Source organism: Choristoneura fumiferana, chromosome 18 (assembly GCF_025370935.1).
Source record: "Choristoneura fumiferana chromosome 18, NRCan_CFum_1, whole genome shotgun sequence".
NCBI classification, from domain to species: domain Eukaryota; kingdom Metazoa; phylum Arthropoda; class Insecta; order Lepidoptera; family Tortricidae; genus Choristoneura; species Choristoneura fumiferana.
Genome location: NC_133489.1, coordinates 7042497 through 7061136, shown reverse-complemented (window position 1 = coordinate 7061136; position 18640 = coordinate 7042497). Strand labels below are relative to the sequence as shown.

Genomic DNA, 18640 nt, shown 5'->3' with positions numbered 1-18640 from the left:
AGCGATTCAACCTAGCAACACCGACAAGCATCAGCTGTTAACGACGATCGATAGATGTCGGTGGGAGTCGCTTTATTTTCGACATCGTGCACTATATACCTATAACTTAACGGTATCCGTAGTATTAATCACTTTGATACCCAATGCGCTAGTTTCTTTCATGGTCCGCGGTCTTTTTGATGTCATCGTACGTAAACTCGGGTCGATGAACGAATTCGGTATAAAGATGACGGGAAAATTATGCAATGCGAAATATATCAAAGGATCTGTATTATGTTGTGATAGAAATTAAAATACGGACACAAAAGACGTTAAAATGCCGTAGGGGAAGGATTGTGCTGTTGTGTTTGTTTTCGGTGTTTCGGTGGAAACGATGGCTAGCTCTCCTACCAGTATTGAGACGCAAATAGATAGTTTCTTGGAGCAATTTAAGAAAAGTGCTTCGAAGGCTATGGAAGAACGAATAGAGTGGCCTGATGGTTCTTCACCAGGTGCGGTGGTCAAGTCTCGCAGTAGCTGCTTCACGCTGGACTCTGCGGCTGGTAAGTTAATATTGGTAGGTTTTTACTGGGCAGCAGCAAGCGTTTTGTTAAAACACAACAGCCCAGCATCAGTAAACAAATCAGAAAATAATGAAAATGAAAATAGGTACTTACCTGAATGAGTCACAGCTTTTTTTTTCGAATAGCTACCTAACTATTTTTTTAAACTTCATGAACATTAAATATTAGGTTTCGACTAGGTACTTTCTACTTCAACGATCATTTTGTTTTTTTTTGTCGTTATTTAAAGTGATCCGTCCGATTATACCTACTCTACTGAAGTCTGCCGTTTTAAACAATTGTAATTCCACAGATAAACCTAGTAAGTAAATAAATAAAAACTAGGGAATTTCCCGCTACGACAAAATTATCTTTTTAAAACGTCAGAAAAATGTATGTAATTTATAGGTTGGTTGGTAGCAATCGGAAGGAATTGGGGCAACGTCCCCGGAAACCTGATTAGTAGTTACAAACTTTAGAAACGTTTATTTATTCAAATTTAAACTCATACATACCTATATGTCGATGTTTAAACTTTATTGCTCGCTTCAACGCTCGTTGTTATCAAGATAAATATTTAATTATAGTGTTAAGACATCTCTTTTTAATTTTGTGCTTTTTATTCAAAAGTTTGTTGTGTAGCGTTCCTAATACTAGTAATACTTTGTGGGTAGGTACCTACTTAACTATCATTTGTGAAAAAAATCCGTTTAGCTACGGTCAAAGACAAGGACTAATTCATGACTTCATGAGCCACCATAGAACCTTTTTAAAGGAAAAGTCATTACGATTTTCCTTGCTTGAAATTGCTTTAAATGCGATGGTACTATAGGTTCCATGGTAGTTCATGAATTAAACGTCCTTTACCGTACTACTTATGTTTAAATTCGACGATTCTAAATAATAAATTGAAAAGTAAATCACTTTCCCACCTTTTAAAGCGGCAATCGTTTGAATCGTTTTTCCAAAACTAAAATGCGCATTCAGTTCAGTGGTACTGTACTCTAGTTTTTACTTACCATTAAGTGTGTTGGTACATATTATTATTATTTGTTCCACACCAGTGCGCACCCTCTCACAAGTTTTTTATTCTCATACCTGCGTTACATTACATCTTCCCGCGAAATGCGAACCACAAAATATACGGGTGTGAACACCGGGTGCGCCAAACTTCGATAATGTTTCTTATAGTATAGCGCCTACAGACTCACGCGAGAAGTCTCGGCGAGAAGTCTTGCCGCGGAAATTGCACGAAAACCGAGAAGGCATCTACACTCCCGACCTTCTCATTTGCATTCTCGATCGTTATCCGGAATGGACGACATAGCAGTCGCACGGTCGCACTGAGACCGAACAAGAATGTAATACCGTTCTCGTGTCTCGCCCGAGAAACCCTTTGAAAATACCGACACTGATCGGAGAACAGGCGAGCGCGAGAACGAGACGGCGAGAAAGCGATCACATTCACGCTTCTCGGGTGTTCTCGGGGGTTCTCGGCGTGAGTCTGTAGGCGCTATTATACATCCTAATGAACATTATACATTCTTGAAAGAAAAGTGGGTATTTGAAAAGTGGGTTAGGTTAGAACTGCGACCCTCACAGAACCGAAATCCTGCCTGAAAAGTGGGTTAGGTTAGGTTAGAACTTCGATCCTCACAGAACCGAAATACTTCCAGAAAAGTGGGTTAGGTTATAACTGCGACCCTCACAGAACCGAAATCCTGCCAGAAAAGTGGGTTAGGTTAGGTTAGAACTGCGACCATCACAGAACCAAAATCCTGCCAGAAAAGTGGGTTTGGTTAGGTTAGAACTGCGATGATGAGCCAATATGGACCCATGATCATCGATTTCTTTTGCTATGGAATCTATTCTCCATTTAGGTACCTACGAGGTGTTAGATTCATAATCTTTCTCAAAGTTATCCTTAGTGACTTTCATATTTTTCAAAGGGGTTTAGTTCGAGTTTATGGCACAGGGCACAGATAGGTACCATGGGGTTGACTGTTGCGATTGCGTTGGTGTATAGAAGTTTATTAAAAAGTGCTTCTGTATTCCACCAACTACCTCAATGACCAAAGCTCCAAAAGTGATTTGATCGGAGAATTTAAAGGTCGTAAAAAAAACAATTTTCAAATAAATATTACCCAAGTGCCTAACTGTTATCCTAACATTTGTAAAGTTCATCGAATGCAAACATTGATAATTTATCGTCACAGGCGGCCACAGATTTCTGCTATTGTTTGTTATAGGTAAACTATATGACAGGAGTCATCTTCTGTGATTTTTGCGTAATCTTTCATTATTCTACATTCCTAGAACGCAAATGCCACCCCAGTACTACAGGATTACGAAGAGAGATAAACTTAATTAGAATCATTGAGCTATTATAAGTAATAATAGCTCAATGGTTAGAATTCAGGATATCATATTATAACTAGATGTCTAGATGCGTCAGTGGCTGACAATGAATCTGAATTGGGCATGGTTTATCTTGGTAATTGTTTAGGCACACAGTTGCTACATCGCTGAAATTATATGTAGATACTTATAGCTATGCAAGTATTGACGTAAAATATCTTTGTATCTAGATATTCTAGATCTAAAGTGCTGTGAATTGACGAAACTAAAACAACCACCTGAGTTCAACCGATAGATTTGGATGTATTGTTAAGAACGACTTACTTAAGCTTTTATTTATATTAGGCTGTACAAAATAAAGGAAGGTGACTCTGACATTGTATAATACCTCTGATCGTGTCACGTTACAAGATCACAAGTCTACGGGCGGTAACCGAGAAACCTTAAAACGGACAACCTGCGGTCGAAGGGTTTTAAACGATCCCATAACATTCTAAGTACTACAAAAGACTAAGAACTATCGTTTTCAAAATATCAAGAAAATACTTCAAATTGCAGTGAGTTTTTGTCGTCGTACCAGTTGTTAATTGATTAATAACGCGTAGTAAACTATCTGCAAATTAAGTGTTCTCAATCTATTTAGCGAATTCAACTTGATACAACCACCTTCGTTGTCTAAGATCTATCCTGAAGATCAGGTAGCGGGCCGTGTCTTAAATTCTGAAGTCCTGCGTCATAGAGCTATTCTCATGTAGCGCCATGTCAGGTGGTGCTAGCATGTATGGATGACCGCCGGTTACCCAAAGCTGTCTTCTATTCAGAGATGGCCGAGGGAAACGAAAGCACGGCGGTCGGCATCTGCGCTACAAAGACGTGCTCAACGGACACCTTACTTCTGCGGTATTGACTCTCCCTTATATTGACTAATACGTCTACTACTTAGGAATAGCTTGCTTCAAACAGGTCTTCGTGGCGCTCTAACATCTTCAGATCGATCGGCATATTGAAAAAAAAAACGATTGAATATACGTGGGCCTCAATTGCCAAATTTGAAAAGAAAGACCCAAACCCCTATACACACTTTTTAATGATAATGATAGAACTTGATAAAATATTTTCTTTAATATAAAATTGCTATTGTATACTTATTGTTAAGATTATTTTGAATTGGATATTAATTTATGTGACATTGCCATGCCCGCCCAGGGCCCATTTGAAACTAAATGTTCTTACTTAGTTATTAAGATCTGTACAATACTATGGTTGCAATAAACGACTAATGACTAAAATGACTAATGACACACAAAATTCACAAGGCTAAAACTAAGTTTGGTCTAGCAAGGCCTATTGAATATGGCTTGCTAGGAAATAGTTTACATAAATTTTGTAAAATAATGTTTTTTTGTTTTAGTCAGGGTTGCTGTCATCGAAACCGACGTGGAGGACTATTATTAGCTCCTGCAAACAAAATAACAGTGCCGGTGCTTCTGAATAGGATTTAATGTGGAGCGACTTAGGTTAGATTAGGATGATAATCTAAAAGAAAATCTGTAGATTAGCAAAAACGACGATTTAAATTTAACAAGATAAATGTAGAAGCTATTTATGGGACCCCAGGGGTCGTCATAATTATTTATTCAGAGATCCCATCAAATCCCGTGTTCCGTGTCTTCGTGATGAATCATCCATCACGCACACTTACCGTGAAATAAAATAACGTAATTTACGTAAAAGCTTTCTTATGTTTGTTCATAATTTCAACGCCTCTCACCTTCTCACCTTGTGTGTGTTCTCTTTGACATAAGTGCAAAAACTTTCGGATTGTGTGGTTTACTGTTAGTGGGAAGAAGAATTTTGCACTATTTAATGCGGGGATAGCGAACAAATTGCGCGTATCATCGAATGTATGTACTTCATTAATAGTTTTGTTTTCGTCCATGCAAAGACTGAGAATCTTTGAAAACACGTAAAGACGTGACAAAGGTCAGATTATTTATTACTGATTTCATAAAAAAATACCATTATGACAAATAAGACAAATGTTTATTCTTTATTCGTTTTCAAAGTATCTGGCCAGAAATTAACCTTGACTAATGCTCATGATAGTATTGAATGTCCAAATGGGTATATGCTGCTAGATCTTGTGATCTCTTGGAATAGGATAATCCCCGGAAGGACCAGACTTTTCAAACAGAAGTTGATTTGACTCCTTTAGTTGTTCATCGTAATGTGCTTCCCTCAGTAGTGTCTAATGTGGTCCATGAGCGCCCGATAGAAAACAAATAGCAGTTTGCTGTGATCTATAGGCTCATTGATTCATGTTCATGTGTAAGTATGTAAGGGAAATGTATATAACGTTTCGTGTACCCTGCCCACTGCCCAGTAAGTCCAGTAACCCCTGACGCAAAACAGAGAGGTGCTATGTAGGTAGGTTCTTGTATCTATGCTTCTATATGCTTTTATGTTTGCATTATTGAACGTATAGTAATAAAGATAGTTCAAAGCTTAGTGATTTGAAATATTTGGCTTCAAAACGGAAATTTCGTTGATTTATTTTAATTTACTAAACCGTCTGCAAAGCTTAAGGCCACCCAGAATTAGATAGCTTGGGCCGTAATTCCTACGCGAGCCAAGGGCGGATTGAGAACTTCACACACAACATTGAATTTCTTCACATGTGTGTGTGTAGGTTTCCTCACATGTTTTCCTTTATTGTAAAGTTCATAGTAACTTTCAAATGTAATTTCACATATAAATTCTAGAATACTCAAAGGTACGATACGAGCCGGACTCGATCGAACCCATCCAAACTCACTTGAAAGCTCTGCTTTAAAGGTCATAGGTACCTACCAATAAGCTCCGCTAGACAAACAGTCACAGGTTAATACGTTCATGTTCTGATGCTACATACTTTTCGATGTCGCCAGTTTGATCAGCATGTGTGGAGTAGAACCTATTTTAGGTGTTGAAATCTTTCAGAGCAGTATAAAATTGCACCATCACTTAGGTTTTGTAAGTAAGCTAAATATAGTTCTCATCATCATCATCAGCCTACAGCAGTCCACTCCACTGCTGGACATAGGCCTCTTCCATGGCGCGCCACACACTATCTGTCTTCAGCCCCTCGCATCCATCCGCGTTTTTCCGTCCGTGGTCTCCATTCGAGGACTCGTCTACTCCACCGTTCATCGGTCCTGCGACAGACGTGGCTAGCCCAACGCCACTTCAGCGAACTAATTCTCTGAGCAACGGCGGTGACTTTCGTTCTTTGTTGGATAATGTGATTTCGGATTTTATCCTTCAAAGAAACCCCTAGCATTGCTCTCTTCATAGCTTTGACTTTGTGGATCTTTGAATTTGTGGATTAGCCCCGCAGTCAAGGTCCACGTTTCGGCTCCGTAGGTTAAATTAAAACTGGTAGGACGCACTGGTTGATGACTCGTTTTTAGGCACTGAGGGATGTCTTACGTCAAGATATACCGAAGTTTCGCGAAAGCAGCCCAGCCCAACTGTATTCACCTATTAGCCTCTCTTTCTCGAAACTGTTTCTACCGAGTTGTATAGTCTGACCAAGCTATACATACTTAGCTTTGATTATTTAGCTAGATAAATACTCAACGATACTTAGGCACAATTTCGAGTGTGGCGCCACCGATGGTAGCTGGTCTCGGATATAGTTGTACGTTTGCAGTAAGTAGGTACTTTCATCTCTAATCCTGGGCCAAATTTCTCAAAATTAATTCCTTTGAAGGCCATGTGCTTTTTCATTAGGCGACTACCTTTTTATAGTCATACTTGTTAGAGACAAAATGCTGCACTTCGTGAAGAAAGCAAGCCGCTTTGCACAGTGATAGTACAGACTAAACTGAGTGATTTGACTCGCAGCAGCGGAAGTTTCACCCCTTAGGAACAGAGATGGCGCCACTTCTTTAAAAAATATTTCAAAAAAATCTACAAGCTAAAGTAATAAACCGATTTCAATGTTTAATATCTCAAATGAGAGCCTATTATATACGTTACTTATAAAAAAATACAAAAAAAATATTTACAAAAAACTTTTGTCAAAAAACGTCATCTAAAGTTTTTTTTTCTTACCTGATTTGTAGTTTTTACTTGATTGCTTAAAAAAACTGTATGCAACATGAATGGTTTAATGCATGTACATATTACTGAGTATATAACAAGTATTTAAAAAAAAATCCGACACCGATACCTATCATATTTAACGAAATATGACAGTTTAAATGTGAGCACAAATTTCTTTAAAAAATATTTCAAAAAATTCTACGAGCTAAAGTAATAGACCGATTTCAATGTTTAATATCTCAAATTAAAGCTCATAACATTCATTATTTACAAAAAAATATAAAAAAATATTTACTGAAAACTTTTGGCAAAAAACACCATCTCAAGTTTTTTTTTCTTACCTGATTGGTAGTTTTTATTTGATTGCTTAAAAAAACTGTATGCAACATGAATGGTTTAATGCATATACATGTTACTGAGTACATAATAAGTATTAAAAAAAAAATTGACACCGATACCTATCATATTTCACGAAATATGAAAGTTTAAATGTGAGCACAAATGTCTTTAAAAAAATTCAATAAATTCTACAAGCTAAACTAATAAACCGATTTAAATGTTTAATATCCCAAATCAAAGCTCATAAAATTCATTATGTAGAAAAAAATATTAAAAAAATATTTACTGAAAATTTTTGGCAAACAACGCCATCTTAAGCTTTTATTTCTTACCTGATTGGTAGTTTTTACTTGATTGCTTAATAACATTGTATGTTGTATGCAACATGAATGGTTTAATGCATACTTATATATATTTCTGAGTAAATAACAAGTATTATAAAAAAAAAACCTACACCGATACCCTTCATACTTCACGAAATATTTAAGTTTAATTGTGCACGCTTTTCTTACAAATAAATTTCAACGAAATCTTGAAGTGAAACTAGTACTCTGATTATAAGGTTTAATGTTAAATGAAAAGAAGAACGAAATTACCTATTATTAAAAAAAAAAATTTTTTCCTGGTGTTACGAAAAAACATAATTACTTTAAAATTAGTAATTATTAAGACAATAAATAAAAACTATACCGTTTCCGGCATAGTTGATTCTGAGATGTAATATATATTGCTTAGTAGTTGGCGAATTTATTTAAAAATTAGCTTTTTGTTTGATAGGTAGGGTTACAGCTTATAGATATGTCACATTTGAAATAAAAGACTATGAACATCAATGTTCATCAAATATTTAAATTAAAACCTATAAGTCCTCTTCGGGTTCATCGGCAGATGTAGAACTGAAAAGGAAAAGTCGTTTTGAAGTACTTGTGCTATTCCAATACTACTAAATCACATCTTTTAGACACGGACTGTGTTGCTGTAATTACTGTTGAATTATATTTGTGCCTAGTTGATTACCATTAGATCTAAAATTTTGTGCCTACCTGTGGAAATCAGTGGTCAGCATACAAAATAACCCTGCATTGAATATTATATTAACTTACTTTTGATTTGTACAGCCACCTTTGCAGGATTTACACTGGGCAGTGCATGGTAAGCTGACCCGACGATACCCACAACGCATGGTATCGCAGCCAGATTTGCAGCCACAATGGTCCAAGAGGCTTAATTGCGACCAAATCGCTGTAACTGCGACAATTCTGGAGTCCTTCTCTTTTGCCTTAGTCCATCCCCAAGAAGATGGACATGGTATGGACATGCTCTCTATAAACATACACTGCGTGAAGCTTACCAAGCGGGCCAAATATGGAGAAACGCTCTGAAACCAGAAGTTTCCGTACCATGTCCATCTTCTTGGGGATGGACTAAGGCAAAAGAGAGTTGGCAAAAGAAAGTAAGCCTCTTGGACCATTAAGTATTGTGGCTGCAAATCTGGCTGCGATACCATGCGTTGTGGGTGTCGTCGGGTCAGCTTACCATGCACTGCCCAGTGTAAATCCTGCAAAGGTGGCTGTACAAATAAAAAGTAAGTTAATATAATATTCAATGCAGGGTTATTTAGTATGCTGCCCACTGATTTCCACAGGTAGGCACAAAATCTTAGATCTAATGGTAATCAACTAGGCACAAAAATAATTCAACAGTAATTACAGCAACACAGTCCGTGTCTAAAAGATCTGTGATTTTGTAGTATTGGAAAAGCACAAGTACTTCAAAACGACTTTTCCTTTTCAGTTCTACATCTGCCGATGAACCCGAAGAGGACTTATAGGTTTTAACTTAAATATTTGATGAACATTGATGTTCATAGTCTTTTATTTCAAATGTGACATATCTATAAGCTGTAGCCCTACCTATCACACAAAAAGCTAATTTTTAAATAAATTCGCCAACTACTAAGCAATATATATTACATCTCAGAATCAACTATGCCGGAAACGGTATAGTTTTTATTTATTGTCTTAATAATTACTAATTTTAAAGTAATTATGTTTTTTCGTAACACCAGGAAAATTTTTTTTTTAATAATAGGTAATTTCGTTCTTCTTTTCATTTAACATTAAACATTATAATCAGAGTACTAGTTTCACTTGAAGATTTCGTTGAAATTTATTTGTAAGAAAAGCGTGCACAATTAAACTTAAATATTTCGTGAAGTATGAAGGGTATCGGTGTAGGTTTTTTTATAATACTTTTTATTTACTCAGAAATATATATAAGTATGCATTAAACCATTCATGTTGCATACAACATACAATGTTATTAAGCAATCAAGTAAAAACTACCAATCAGGTAAGAAATAAAAACTTAAGATGGCGTTTTTTGCCAAAAATTTTCAGTAAATATTTTTTTAATATTTTTTTCTACATAATGAATTTTATGAGCTTTGATTTGGGATATTAAACATTTAAATCGGTTTATTAGTTTAGCTTGTAGAATTTATTGAATTTTTTTAAAGACATTTGTGCTCACATTTAAACTTTCATATTTCGTGAAATATGATAGGTATCGGTGTCAATTTTTTTTTAATACTTATTATGTACTCAGTAACATGTATATGCATTAAACCATTCATGTTGCATACAGTTTTTTTAAGCAATCAAATAAAAACTACCAATCAGGTAAGAAAAAAAAACTTGAGATGGTGTTTTTTGCCAAAAGTTTTCAGTAAATATTTTTTTATATTTTTTTTGTAAATAATGAATGTTATGAGCTTTAATTTGAGATATTTAACATTGAAATCGGTCTATTACTTTAGCTCGTAGAATTTTTTGAAATATTTTTTAAAGAAATTTGTGCTCACATTTAAACTGTCATATTTCGTTAAATATGATAGGTATCGGTGTCGGATTTTTTTTAAAATACTTGTTATGTACTCAGTAATATGTACATGCATTAAACCATTCATGTTACATACAGTTTTTTTAAGCAATCAAGTAAAAACTACAAATCAGGTAAGAAAAAAAAACTTAAGATGGCGTTTTTTGACAAAAGTTTTTGTAACAATTTTTTTTGTATTTTTTTATAAGTAACGCATATAATAGGCTCTCATTTGAGATATTAAACATTGAAATCGGTTTATTACTTTAGCTTGTAGAATTTTTTGAAATATTTTTTAAAGAAGTGGCGCCATCTCTGTTCCTAAGGGGTGAAACTTCCGCTGCTGCGAGTCAAATCACTCAGTTTAGTCTGTACTATCACTGTGCAAAGCGGTTTGCTTTCTTCACGAAGTGCAGCATCCGGCCAAAAAATGGCCTTAACAAGTATGACTATTACTGTACAATTTTGCTGCTTTAATCGTTATAGTTATCTACTCAGAGAAAAACCAGTTGTGGAACAAAATTCGAAGCCCTTCACCTATTGCGTGATCATCAATATGCGGCACCAGATTAATCTTTACAGCAGGAAATGCGGTGCGCTGGAGGGCGTAATACTCCCACTAGACTAGTACTACTAAAAGCACTATATATACTACTACTGGTAAAAGTACTATTTCCTATCCTACTAAACTAATCCTTACTAATATTACAAATACTGCAGTGAGTACGTTTGTAACGCTTTCACGCTTAAAGCACGTTACTGATCAAGATGAAATTGGGTAGGTACCTATGGAGATAGTTTGACACCCCAAGAAGGACATATAGGATAGTTTTTATCCCAGGAAATTCTATAGTTCCTGCGTGCGGGCACGCAATAAACTAAATTGCGACGGCGAAATAGCGGGCAACAGCTAAGTAATCGTACGTAAGGTAGAAATAGTGCACATTATTATAATTTTATTATAAAAAGAAAAAGTCCAGAGACCGGGCCGACTGACTCATCGATGTCTCCTAGGCGTTGAGGCCGATGCGGGCTGGCATCTTTGAGCCTTTGGCAGCTAAAATTTTTCATACATCTTTTATCATCTAGATTCTAGTCTAGGCGGAAACAAATAGGACATTTTTTTTTCCTTCAGAAAATTATTCCACGGGATCGAAGCAAAATAAATACCCACAGATAAGTAGATATTGTTAAGTTCTGAGATAAAATATTTTTGAGCGACCTTTCAGAATACCTACATTAAATTGCTAATAAAATATTTTAAGGATCGATCACGCGATTTATTTATATCAGATTGCAAACGCTTACAATAATCCTTTGCCGTTCTAAAACGAGACGTTAAGTTCAGTGAGCAGCATCGATAAAGAAAGACAGATGACTTGCGTCAGCTACAGCAAACAAAATATTAGTTTTCGATTAATACCTATTTCGCTCACCTGGATGGAACGCTGCCTTTTGTTAGCTCGGCACCCTCGTTAATTGGTGCCCGACATCCCGGGAACTTAATCTATAGGTCAATACACTGGTGGCCTTACATGAGCTCGCATACCGCACCGGATCGTGTTTCTCTCACAAGTTATTGCAGGGCTTGATGGTATATTTCTGAAACCAATAATTTAAATTGCTACATCTTGTACCTATTATTTTATAATTTTTAGCTAATCGACTAATCTACGTTTACCTATGTAAAGCTTATTTACAAACTTGATGGAAGGAAGATAAGTTAAGATTTCTTCACGTTTGTAAACTAAATTAAATTAACAACCTACCTATTTATTTATTTACGGAGTTAATTAATTCTTTGCACTTTCTTTGTTTATATATTTTTAAATAGTGCAATTTGGAAATGAAAAAGAATATTTTTTTTATCCGTCTGTTCGGACAGGCTCAGGTCCGAGACCATATCGCCTTGTCATTTGTGTTTATAGTTGTATTTATTATTGTAACGTGAAACGTTTATTTTATTTCCACGTTGTCTCATTAGGTAAAACTTCTTTAGTATTTATTTCTACGTCGTCGCAACCTATGAATACAAAATACAGATTTTTGCTCTTAGATTTTTGTATTCAAGTATGCCGATTAACGTTTTAAGAAAAAATCAAAGGCTATCTACTTGCGCGCGTTCATTCTGCCAACATTTCAAATAAGGCGCGCTGTGTTGTCAGAGCGTCAATACGGAAACGAACGATAGTGGCGGTACCCAGTGGTGGCGCACTGTACTAAAGACGTGTTCTGCGGCGTCCTCCGATTTTATTCACAGAAAGTGTTCGCCATATTGCTTCCGTGAATTCAGTGAAATATTTGTGCATTTCTCTTCAATTATGACTGCAATATGAAAATAGAGCAAAGGAAAACGATCCACGTTTGATTACTAACAGTGATTATACATTTTTATGCATCTCAAGTGTTGGATTGACGTGAAAACGGTAAGTTTCATTCTTCCTCTGCTATGACTATATGGCCCAATATTCCACGGGAGTTCGATCCGCTATGCGATAATGAAACTTAAAAAACGCGATTAAGGTTAATAATTGCGCGATTTTTGTTGTGTTTATTTACATGAATTTGAAAAGTTATCGCGGTTTTCTCGTATTTGTAGCGGGGTTGTGAATTGTAGCGATCGGGGCGGGTTTGTCACGATCGCGATGCGAGTATAGTACATAGATATATACGTAGGCACATGTGATTCGATTGTGAACGATCGGTTGTTCATGCATTGTAGTGTCGAGCGGGCAGCACTCATGTCGTATGAGAAGATGGAGGTGGTGAATCCGGCGGAGAAGGAGGCCAGTGAGGTGTTGCACTCACTGCTGTCTGTGGAGCGGCGCAGTGTGGACAGCAAGGAGGCCATCATCGTGGCCATTCCGCAAGACCAGAATGGCGGCGGCGAGTACGGCGAAGGAGCGCAGTGGCACACGCCTGTCATGGGCCAGCACTCCGTCTTCGAGATGGGTGCGCAGCAGGCCATGCAACAGCACAACTACAATGGTCATCAGGAACAGGTAACCCTCCTAACACATTGCTCACCAATACCATACTACTGCCTCGAAGCGAAGAGAGATTTCCTTTGTTAATGTTCCTTGTAGGTACGCTTGCATAGTCTAGAACTGAGTGTTATGATTATAACCCTGAATTACCGCTAGTCAAAGCTTTAATGGTGTCAAAATGTCAGAAACTGTCAACTTTCACTGAGATGATGATTTATTTTATAAATCCTAGACTGCAAACGGCTCGAAAAGTTTTGTCTATGTTTCTGAAGGATGTTTGGATTTAACATAGATTATTTATTATGAATACCAGAATAACCAGATTTGCTAATATGATGACACAAAGTTAGGTTATTATCTGACACAGTTGTCCTAATAAATTGCACCAAGTTCTCAAACTAACATGAGAATTGCATGCTAGTAGATGATTGTACAGGTGTATCAACCGTCTCATAAACAAATGAAATTGAATCTAACATCATCTTCTGGTAAACCATGTTGTGTAGGGAACAGTCAAATGTTCCCGGGAGTTGCAACTCACTAGTATGCTTATTATTGAACAATCCATTTTTGAAATGAGGACAGTCAACATGACTGGCATGAGCGAGTGATTCTTTCACATGTTGAGTAGATAGCGCATGTTTAACAAATAACCCTGACCGTGAACCTAGATTCTGAATTTGAATTCCGGAGAAGGCAGGCACTAGTTATACACAAATGGTTGTACCAGAATCATGAGTGATACCATACTTATTTAAGTATGTTTTATTTTGTACTTATACCCATAGCTTTGCTTAGTTCGGGACTTAAACTATGACTTATTTCTAAACAAGCAAGCCAGCTTAAAAATTTACATTTTTATTATTGTATTTTTCTACTGGTTACATTAAGTACATATTTCACATTTCAGGTTTTATGGCAAGGCCACACAATTCAGGTGGAAAATGGTGAGGCCAATTTGCAAGGAATGCAAGGTGCTTACAGCATAGCGTTTGAGGCTAATGTTGATGGAGCTGAAATGGAAGTTGACACAAAGCCTAAGGTTGAGAAAAAGGGAGCCAGAAGGAAGAAGAAGGGAGCTGAGACGGACAGTGATGAGGAGGTGCTTGACAACAAGTTGGAGGATAATCCTACACAAGTAAGTAGGAATTAATGTTAGAGCTTGATAGTTGTAGTTCCCGTACAAGGCCATAGCATAATAACAACTTAAATTCTCATGAATGGGAGAAATTTTGTGAAGTTTATGAAGTTTTGTACAGTCTAGTGCAAGTTACAGGGTTTTATCTTTTGAACTACATAGAACACTTGAATTGCAATTTTGGCCCATAGTTGCTAATAATTTCAAATAAGTAACATTAAAAAAACAGGCCAAGAGCTAGCACAGAATAAATATTAGTACAAATACAGAAAGCCCACTCCTTTGATCTGTATGGAAGTCGCCTTTTTATAAGGGTTCTGTAGCCAAATTGGCAAAAACAGAACCCTTATAGTCTGTCTGTCCGTCCGCGGCCTTGCTCAGGGACTATCCATGCTAAAAAGCTATAATTTTGCTCAATTTTGAAATTAATTTTTTTTTTAGATTACCTTCCATAGACATAAAGTGGGGTGTTTTTTTTTCTCATCCATCGTTGTAGTGGGGTGGGGTAATCGATTTTTCGATTCAGTGATTTGTTTGCAAAATATTCAACTTTAAAGTGCAAATTTTCATTAAAATCAAGCGTCCCCCCCCCCCACTAAAATCTAAACCAGTGGGCGGAAAAATTAAAAAAAAATCAGGATGGTAGTATAGTAAGTTTTAATTAGAGATAAAACGGATAGTTGTTTGGCCGGATACCAGATACCGGATATTCGGCAGGACCGTCGGCCGGATGGCCGGATATCCGGCACACAAACGCGCACACGCTCGCTCACGCACATGCACACGCAATGCGTTTGCCGCACATTTAATCCAACCAGCGTTTGCTGCTGCGCTCACTGCGTCAGATGTTTGGTAATTAGATTCATCCCAGCCTATGTACGTCCCACTGTTGGGCACAGGCCTCCTCTCAGAACAAGAGGGCTTGGGCTCGTGGTAAATTTGAAATGTAATTCCGCACATGAATTTCGAAAAACTCAAGAGGTGCGAGCCGGGGGTTCGAACCCACAACCCTCTGCTTGGGAGGCGATAGGTCAAACCACTAGGCCACCACGGTAGATAATAATAATAATAATAATTAGATAATTAGATTATCTGATGCAAATTGATGTGCGTCAAACGCATTGCGCAGCGTTTATCGCATAAAACAACCGAGCGCTCAAAACACTCTGCCTTTGCTGGCTTCTCATTCTTCTGTTTTCAAATACTTTTTGAAACAAAAAATGCTCTTAACACCGCTCCATGGCGAAGGTAAAACGTTTTTTGCGCTTTAACTGTATGGGAGCCCAGCCGGCAGCCCCAACTCTTAGACTAGCTCAGACCGTCTGTTTGGCTGTAAAACATGTGTGACAGACGACGGACAGACAGACATGTGAGTGACGTGAGAGTTATAGGGCTCCATTTGGACTGTTTGAGTATAGAATCCAAAAATTTGAAAGGGGTCCCCATACAAGAAACGTGTTTTATTCTGCGTTTTTAACTCGATCGTACGTAATGGTTGTTGTATGGTGGCATGAAATTGTTTGCAGTGCAACAAATTAGTTATTTAGTTAAATAAACTTTTCAGAATAAAGGGCTTTATTTATTATTATTATTATTTTAAATAAACTTATATTGTCATTGAACTTGTAATTTATTTTATTTTCAGGTCAAGGAAAGACTGAGAAGAGGATGTGACTGCAAAGATAATTGTTATCGTGGACTTAATCCAGAGGCTGTGTATCGCCATCGTCTTAACATTGCTGAATTGACCAAAAGTGAACATGACATGTACCTGATGGGCATCACTATGGCCAGTCTAGCTAATCCTGCAGAAACATCTCGCCATAAGGTCAGGAGGAGATTGAGGGCGTGCTACGTGTACCAGGGCAGAAAGGTCTGTTTGGAAGCTTTCTTGTATTTAGAGAATGTGACGCATTATCAACTGAAGCGCATCAGGCAGCACGTAATGACGCACGGCGTAGCGCCCAGGATACACGGTAATGTAGGGAAAAAGCCTTACAATACATTCACTCTAGATATATACAAACATGCTACTAATTTCTTAAAGGAGTACCTGAAACAGCATGCCAGTTCTCCAAAAGATGTGCAACCGTCAGGAGAAGCAGGCAAAAAGGCCAGCAAGACGATAATCATACAGGGTGACTCCAGGAAGCACTTGTTTGAAGCTTACAAAGAATATGGGGAGATTCTGGAACCTGGAGTAAAACTGATGGGGTATTCGACATTCCGAGCGTTCATGAAAGACCAGTTCCCCCACGTCAAGTTCGCCACTAAAAAGCAGGACCTCCCGAAAGACATGGTGCCGTTCCGCAGCGGGAAGTGTATGTCCTACGATAAAAACAAGGATCCGGTCAGGATGCAGCACGAGAAGGACAAGTCGGAGGCGAAGAAGGCAGCTCTAGAGGCTAAGAAGAAGGAGGACCAGGACAGGGAGCACGCGCAGCAGCAGGCTCAGCAGCAACAAGTACAGCAACAGCAGCAGCAGCAACAACAGCAACAACAACAGCAGCAGCAGCAGCAGCAACAAGTACAGCAGGTGTCGGTGCAGCAGCACCAGCAGATGTCGGGGCAGGGCGGGCACGTGGTGATCCACCAGCAGCAGGCGCAGCAGCAGGGCATGCAGCAGCAGATGCTGGTGCCGCAGGTGAGCCAGCACCAGCAGGTGCTGACGCAGCAGGTGGGCCAGCAGCACTGCGTGCAGCCGCTGGGCGTGCCCGACGACCCGCCGCAGCCCGTCGAGATGGCGCAGCAGGTCATCCCGCTCGCCGTCGTGCAGCAGCAGCAGCAGGCCTACATCGTCACGCCCGTCTCGCATTTCCAGACGCGCGTCCAGGGCGCCTGGTACAGGCATTGACGACTGCGCCCGATTGCCGGCTCTCGAGTCAACTGTACGCGACGCGAGGGTGATCACCGTCGCCTCAAACACGGCATGCAGGAAAATCTGAGAGGGAACGGACGTGGCTACGCTTAGAGTTAAAGAGAAGTACATTATGTCACTGATGCGTTAGCCTCCATCGCGCTCGTATAGGGTGGTCACTCGAACGGGCCATGGATGTCGAGCCTATGAGTGCTCGCGTGTTCGACCACGCTGCGGTGCGGCAACATTGGCAATAAGTTAGCGAGAATACCCTAGGTGTACGCCTATTCAGTATTGATAAACTGATATGTAACGATTATCTGTAAGGATAAAGTTAATCATATTTACACCAGTAAATTTAGCAGTAGCTAGTAGTTTATTTTTTAATATTGTGGTTTTAAAATGAATAGCATTATTTTAACGAATTGTCAGGTTACGTAGACGTCTTGCTGGTTAGATTGCGAATATCCTGGGCGTAGTTTATATTTTTCTGTGTGAGTTTAGATGTAAATGAATCATATTAATTATTTTATTTTTTAGACAAACGAAGCGTTCTGGCGACCTTACTATTGAATTCACTTTAAAAAGCAGTGCCTTTAAAATTATGATGTGGATTAAGACATAGCTATGATATGGTTATACTTTCAATACGGATTAATTCATACGGAAGTGTGTGTTGTTACAATGTTAGTGAATTACATATCACATTAAATTGAATCATTTTACCAAAATGTTTGTATTTATTCATCAATTAGCAGCTAACAACAAGTCTGCCTTATTCAGAATTTTCATAAATTCCATACGCGATCAGGCGCGTAACCACAGCTTTATTATGCAGTAGAAATGTATCAGTTGTTTACCAGTTGTACTTTGTAGCTGTTAAGTTCAGAGCAAGGTTGTGGTACCAGTGGCACCTATTTGCGATTTGATGGTACCTACTACCAATATGTTTCGATTAGCTTGCATGATACGACATCGACTTGACATGTATGCAACTGAAATCGACAGACAAATAGAAAGATTATTTTGCATATGCGTCAATTCTGTGCGATCTTATCTGACTTCAAGGTAGCATAGCATAGGTACAAATAAGAACTCCAAATGCGCAGACCTCGACAAAGGCACAAAACATACTTTCATGAAATCCTAGGTTTGTTCTAAACATTGATTAGTTCCTAAAGACGCGCGGACCCCCACGTTTGGTAAGCGCTGGCACACTGATGCAGTCGTTTGTTAGAGCAAGCAGAGATCATTTCTGTCTTAGGGCCTGTTTCACCACTCATTGATATATTTTATGTGACATAAATGTAATGTTGTCTCTGTTATAGGAACATGACAAACGGAGACGGCATCACAGAAATCTGTCCTATAAAATATATGAATTAGTTGTGAACCAGGCTCTTATTCTATCATATGACTGCGTTGAAAAACGTGGACCCGGCGTAAGATTTTT

General features: G+C 38.2%; 2 protein-coding genes across 5 annotated transcripts in view; both read left to right on the top strand.

The window, feature by feature from the left end:
* Window positions 1–115: 115 nt before the first annotated feature.
* The window catches only part of LOC141438111 (guanine nucleotide exchange factor DBS-like), a 116665-nt gene continuing 98140 nt past the window's right edge, over window positions 116–18640 (top strand). For 2 of the 4 annotated variants that reach the window (XR_012452452.1, XM_074101797.1), the window contains exon 1: window positions 116–542. Coding sequence is in view for 3 of the 4 variants with exons in the window: in XM_074101797.1 (XP_073957898.1) it covers window positions 374–542 (169 nt within the window). In the remaining variant the exon portion in view is untranslated. The remainder of the gene's footprint in view (window positions 543–18640) is intronic. The other 2 variants (XM_074101787.1, XM_074101786.1) reach the window with 1 other exon arrangement.
* On the top strand, window positions 12426–17279 carry LOC141438112 (uncharacterized). The gene is made up of 4 exons (XM_074101798.1): window positions 12426–12631; window positions 12928–13207; window positions 14103–14330; window positions 15976–17279. The coding sequence occupies exons 2-4, from the start codon at window positions 12947–12949 to the stop codon at window positions 17182–17184; spliced, it is 1698 nt and encodes a 565-aa protein (XP_073957899.1). The 5' UTR covers window positions 12426–12631; window positions 12928–12946; the 3' UTR covers window positions 17185–17279.

Bases quoted from the DNA above. Each gene is read 5' to 3' on its own strand.
- LOC141438112 (XM_074101798.1), top strand. From the start codon at position 12,947: ATGTCGTATGAGAAGATGGAGGTGGTGAATCCGGCGGAGAAGGAGGCC. The intron at 13,208-14,102 runs GTAACCCTCCTA...TTCACATTTCAG, and splicing joins ACAATGGTCATCAGGAACAG to GTTTTATGGCAAGGCCACAC. The intron at 14,331-15,975 runs GTAAGTAGGAAT...TTTTATTTTCAG, and splicing joins TGGAGGATAATCCTACACAA to GTCAAGGAAAGACTGAGAAG.